Below are 6,163 nucleotides of genomic sequence, written 5' to 3' on the forward strand. Positions count from 1 at the left end.
TTACTCCAACTTCTCCACCTCAGGAAACAGCAATGAGACTAACAGCCCCGTCAGCAGGGAATCTGAACAGAAAAGCCACTTTCTATCTAACCAGACTGAGGGACTCTCCTATCACAATTCTCAGACTTTGCTATTAGTACTGTGTGAGAAACTTACAAGAATCCAATGCCCAGGCCATACCCGATACCAGTGAAATCCGAATAGATGAAGGTGGGACAGGTGATTCCAATGTGCAGCCAAGTTTGAGACCCAGCACCCTAGGACACAGGACCAACAGGGAGCCCATACTCATCAGGAAATGCATGAGGCACACACTTGTTTTTGTCTAAGTTTAATTTTATAAGAAAAAAGACACAATTGCAAGAAAACTGGGGACACTTAGGGTGGCCGAGGTTGAGCACATTTAATAATCCTCACTGGGAGAGGGTTAAAAACAATTGGACAGATTCCCTGGATCAGCAAATCATCGACTCAGATGCAAATGGTCAAAAGGGGGTATTATCATCTACCCCAAGGCCACAGATAAACAGGATTGTGGATCCCAGGGTGAGTCTGGGAGGTGTAACCCTGTGAAAGGCAGCTGTGATAGGTGTTGTCTGCCAGATACCAGTTTCTGGGCTGGCCCTGCTCCCTTCCCAGGTTCTGGGCAGGGATGGATGGCAGGCAGTTGGCTCAGTAGAACTCTGGAGGAACCTGAGTGGTGACTAGGGCTTGCCAAAGGGACAGGCTCATTTATGCTTTTTGCTGGGAAATTCCCGCCGGCCTTGCCCCAGGCTGCCAAAGTTGCGCACACGATGGATGATCTGCAGCTGCCGCTCAATGGTCTCGGTGATGTTCACGTCATCTGGGATGTGGACATAACGGACGTTACGGCCTGTTACAAAGAGGTCATCCAGCTCAGCCTGACGCCCGTAACGGTCCGTGTAGGTGACGTTGGCTAGGCGGATGTTCATGAAAGCATCAACGTTGTCTATGCGTCCGTGGGCCACGCTCTCATCCCGCAGGTCCACAGTGGTCACCTGGCCCTGGAGGCCCTGCAGCAGGATGATCAGGCTGTTCTCAGAGATTGTCCGTTCCTTCATCGAGTGGCTCACTGCCATTTTCCCACACTGCTGGCTGCTTGAGGAAGGAGCACAGATGGGAGCTTTAGCAGGCTAGGAGGGTGCAGTTGCCAACTCCCCTCCATCAGGTTATATATAGTATAAAATCCCCAGCACAGATTTCCCCAAGTTTGCCCACCTCCCCAATTTGTGAGTCTAGAGCACCCTTATGAGCCAGGTGCTTCATGTACACACCGCAGAGAATCCTCTCACCACCTTGCAAGCCAAGGATTACTTATATTCATTTTATAAACAAGGAAAATGCGGCCAGGAGAGGTTAAGTCACTCACCCAAGGTCGAACAGTTGATAAATGGAGGTGCTGGGATTCAAATCCATAGCTACCCTATTCTAAAACACACCAGGGGTTCTGAACCCTCACCATAGCTTAGAATCACCCGGTGCGTTTTTACCTGGCCGCTACACCCCAGAGGTTCTGATTCATTTGGTCAGGGGTGGGACACTGGTATCCTATCTTTTAAAAGCTCCCAGGTAATTCTAATGTGCACCCGCGTTTAAAAACCACTGCTCTAAGATGTAGTTTATACTCTTGCTATTCAAAGTACGGTCCATGGACCCGCAGTTTCAGCATTACCCAGACAGTTGTTAGAAATGCAGAATCTCCAGTCTCTCCCAAGACCTTCTGACATGCATTTGAATATGAACCCTGGGTGAAATCATCAATAGTTCTCAAACATCAGAATCATCTGGAGGACTTATTCAAACATAATCCTGGGCCCCACTCCCAATTTCTAGCTCAGAGGGTCTGAGGTGGGGCCCAAGAATGTGCATTTCTAAGAGGTTCTCAGATCTACACAATGCAGCTGCCATATAAGTAGCATTTTGGCTCATTAATTTTAAAAAGGTAGCATATAAAGCCATAGGTTTTGAAGGCAGTGAAACCTAGGTTGGGATCTCCATTCCACCCACAAACTCTGTAAACCTAGGGCTGTTACTTAATGTCTCTGAACACCTGTTTCCACATCTATTTTTTTGTTGCTGTTGTTAATCCTCACCCAAGGCTATTTTTCCATTGATCTTTTATTTTTTTTAAAATATATTTTTATAGCCCTAACTGGTCTGGCTAAGTGGATAGAGCGTCGGCCTGTGGACTGAAGGGTCCCAGGTTCGATTTCAGTCAAGGGCATGTACCTTGGTTGCGGGCACATACCCAGTGGGGAGTGTGCAGGAGGCAACTGATCGATGTTTCTAACTCTCTATCCCTCTCCCTTCCTCTCTGTAAAAAATCAATAAAATATATTAAAAAATATATATATATTTTTATTAATTTCAGAGAGGAAGGGAGAGGGAGAGATAGAAACATCAATGAGAGAGAATCATTGATTGGTTGCCTCCTGCACGCCCCCTACTGGGGGTCGAGCCCACAACCCAGGCACGTGCCCTTGACTGGAATGGAACCTGGGACCCTTCAGTCCGCAGGCCAACGCTCTATCCACTGAGCAAAACCAGCTAGGGCTCCATTGATCTTTTAGAGAGAGTGGGAGAGAGGGGGAAAGAGAGAGAAACATCGATATGAGAGGAACACATTGATTGGTTGCCTCCTGCAAGCGCCCTGACCCGGGAGGAGCCTGCAACCAAGGAAGTGCCCTTGACCAGAATCGAATCTGGGGCCCTTTGGTCCGCAGGCCGACACTCTATGGACTGAGCCAAACCGGCTAGGGCTGTTTCCACATCTATTAAACCATAGGCTAAATGAGGCTAACAGAATCTCACCACATTGAATGGGCTTGCCCTTGCTTTCAACATGCCCTGATATTTTATTAATGTAACTTTGCCTTCCTTATCCTTACATTCAGGCTCTGAGTGGAAGGTGGTGGAACTCTAAGACCTCGCTCAGGACCCCGACAGGGCTGAACAGGGTGGCACTGTGCGGCAAGCCAGCCCGCGCCGCAGAGGAGGTAGGCTTGGAGCTGGGCGGGAAGGGCCTAGCATCCCACCAGCTTCGCCAGGAGCATGCGCCCGAGCACACTCGCCCGGGCTGCACAGTGACTGCTGTCAGGCATGGGCTCTAGGACGGGCTCTGCCGCTTTCCGGAAGGGAGACCTCTCCCAAGCCACTTAGCTCCAAGCCAGTTAGCTCACTGGTTAATGGGGATGGTGAAGAGCCTTTACTCACAGAGCCGTGGGAGTGGACTGGAGAGGAGCTACGCTCCGCAAATCGGCAAGACGCTGCTTCCGCTGCTCCCCACGGCCCTCCGCGGTTCCGTATACCCTCCCCTCCGGCTCCGCCCCCGGGTTCTCCGGACGCACCTCGCGGGATTCTTTCCGTTTACCGGTCCGCGTTCTAGCGGAAGCTAGCGGGCGCCTAGCTGGGCGGCCTTCCTCCGGCTGCGGGATTTAGAAACCATAGCAACAACCAGGCCGCTCTGGCTCCTGGGAGCATAGATAGCGCTCTGTGCGCAGGACCGCGCCACCGCAGGCCGAGCCTGAACTACAATCCCCAGAATGCCCCGCGAGCGCCGCGCGACTCACGCTTTTGCAACCCCTGGCCTACCTCATTGGAAGGTCTCCTTCATTGGAGTCATTCATTCATTCACTCACTCATTCATTCATTCATTCATTCATTCATTCAACTAATATTAATTGAGCCGCCACCCTGTGTAAGGCTCCTTCCAAGGCTCCGGACATAGCGGTGACCAAAGAGACAAGCTTCCTGATCTGTTGACCCTTAAATCTACTGGCGGGGGCAGGGAGGGATGTCAATTAGAAAACAAGAACATAATGATAAAAGTTCTTCAGAGCATTGAAATAGGGTAATGTAATAGAGACTAGGTGGCCTTTTATTGGATGGTCAGGGATGTCCTAATAAGGTGACATCTGAACTGAGATGAATGACATAAAGTCAATCTTGTGAAAACTAGCAGAGGAGCATTGCAGAGGAAACGGCTTGTGTGAAGACCTGCTGGAAACGAGCTTGCCAACTTGGAAAAACTGAAAGGCCAGTAAGATTGGGGAGAGTGGTGTGACAAGAGATCACAGAGGAAGACAAGAGCCAGGTATTCAGGACTTTGTAAGCCAAGGTAAGGAGTTTGGCTTTCTTGGTTAGGCATGTAGGTTCTGGAGGCAGTGCCAGGGTTCAAATGTGCTCTTTGCAAATGGACTTCAGGCAAGTTAATTATTCTCTCTGTGCCCCGCTTTCTTCATCTATTACTAGAAGTGCAATGATAGGCTATCAAAGGGGAGTGACAAGATCTGTTTTACATTTTTGAAAGGTCACTCTGTATAGCCTTGGAAAAGTTGCTTGTCTTCTCTCAGCCCCCACTTTCTCATATGAAAAGACAAAATAATGTCGATTTCAGAGAATTGTAAGTTTTGAGTGGCCTTCATTAATGTGTGACAGCACCTGGCACAAAGGAGAAACTCAATGAGTTAGGCTTGTTTGAGTCCTTCACTCTCATACAGAAGCTTCACTATAAGCATGGAAGCTGGCTGCTGCATAGAACGCTGAAAGCCAGCTTTGATCTACAAGAAATGCCTGTCTTAACACTGGATGTTAATGAAGACGTTAAAGACAAACTGTCTGGTTGAAAAGGTCAAAGAATTTTTGAGCACTTGGTGATCTTTCTGAAGACTACAGGCAGCAAAATGATTCCAGATACTTCAGCTTTGTGTATCTTCCCAGCTCTATATTCATTCAAGTTTCTTTAGAAAACTCAAGTTTTTAACCATTTTTGTTCCAAGAAAACAAAATTAAAAAAAAATGAATCTTATATATTCCCGGCCGGCGTGGCTCAGTGGTTGAGCCTCAACCTAGAAACCAGGAGGTCATGGTTCGATTTCCAGTCAGGGCACATTCCCAGGTTGTAGGCTTGATCCCCAGTGGGGGGGCGTGCAGGAGGCAGCCAATCAATGAGTCTCTCTCATCATTGATGTTTCCATCTCTCTCTCCCTCTCCCTTACTCTTTGAAATCAATAAAATATATTTTTAAAAATAATAAATCAGGGAGGTAGGGGAGGCAAGGGGAAGGTCAATGGGGGAAAAAAAGGGAGACATATGTACTACTATTGACTGAACAGGGGAATGACAGGCAGAACAACTGGTCGCTATGACACGCACTGACCACCAGGGGCAGATGCTCAACGCAGGAGCTTCCTCCAGCCTGCAGGCCCCAGGCTGTCCAAGGCAGGTGCCAGCAGGGGCCTCCTGATTGCCCCGCTGGTCACTCCACAGATCAGTTCTGATAGCTGGCCAGGCCTAGGGACCCTACCCATGCATGAATTTTGTGCACCAGGCCTCTAGTCTTTTTTTTTTTCAGGCCTCTAGTCTTATATAAAAGTTTATGACCAGTTACTTTCCTCTCCTCCTCCTCCTCCTCCTCCTCCTCCTCCTCCTCCTCCTCCTCCTCCTCTTCCTCCTCCTCCTCTTCTTCTCTTCCTCCTTCTGCCTTTTTGGTTACAAAGAACAACAAACCAACCCAAAGGCATTTAATTATCTCTCATGGCAAGGAGTCTGGAGGTGGATGGTTCCAGAATCAGTATAGTGCCTAAACTATATCATAAAGGATCCTCCCTCCCTCTGTCTTTCCCCTCAGTTACCCTCCTCAGCAGGTTGGCTTTCCCCCCTGGTGCTTCTCATCTCATTGGTGACTGTTTTCTTGACTGGAAATTTAATGTTACATAGTAAATGGTAATGTGCCCTGTGTGAATTAGTGCAAAATGCTGAACGTGGAGTTTAAGGAATCTCTAGGAAAAAAATAAGTTTTAAGTACTTTAGACCAGTGCCTCCCCTTCCATCTTAATTTGTGTGGAAGATAAGACCACATTTAGGATTTTATCACTTCACTGACATTTATTAGTGTGTCTATGACACATTTAATGAGAGCAGGCTAGACTTTGTTCCCAGTTTGTAGTGGCATAGATTTTAGAAAGAGAGGAAGAGAAAGGGATAGAGAGATAGAAACATCAATTCACTGCCTCCTTTTGGCTGCTTTCTGCGTGTCTCCTTCTGGGGATGGAGCCCGAAACCAGGCATGTTCCCTGACTGGGAATTGAATTGTGACCTCCTGGTTCATAGGTCGATGCTCAACCCCTGAGCCATGCTGGCC

At 48.3% G+C, this 6,163-nt stretch overlaps 1 protein-coding gene across 4 annotated transcripts; it reads right to left on the minus strand.

Moving 5' to 3' along the window:
- Positions 1-315: 315 nt before the first annotated feature.
- On the minus strand, positions 316-3,481 carry LSM10 (LSM10, U7 small nuclear RNA associated). Of its 4 annotated transcripts, none has more exons than XM_070403243.1 (2): positions 3,369-3,481; positions 316-1,116 (listed from the first exon to the last, which is right to left on the minus strand). In XM_070403243.1, exon 2 carries the CDS (start codon positions 1,098-1,100, stop codon positions 729-731), a length of 372 nt encoding a protein of 123 aa, XP_070259344.1. In that variant the 5' UTR covers positions 1,101-1,116; positions 3,369-3,481; the 3' UTR covers positions 316-728. The 4 variants fall into 4 exon arrangements, with proteins under 4 accessions (XP_070259344.1, XP_070259347.1, XP_070259345.1 ...); XM_070403246.1 differs by having other exon boundaries at positions 316-1,119; XM_070403244.1 differs by lacking the exon at positions 3,369-3,481 and adding an exon at positions 3,235-3,356.
- Between the last annotated feature and the right edge of the window lie 2,682 nt (positions 3,482-6,163).

This window comes from Myotis yumanensis, unplaced genomic scaffold, assembly GCF_028538775.1.
Source record: "Myotis yumanensis isolate MYYU_CA2020_CCGP unplaced genomic scaffold, mMyoYum1.0.hap1 SCAF_2, whole genome shotgun sequence".
NCBI lineage: Eukaryota > Metazoa > Chordata > Mammalia > Chiroptera > Vespertilionidae > Myotis > Myotis yumanensis.

Excerpts from the sequence above, each read along its gene's own strand:
- LSM10 (XM_070403243.1), bottom strand. The coding sequence starts at position 1,100 with ATGGCAGTGAGCCACTCGATGAAGGAACGGACAATCTCTGAGAACAGC.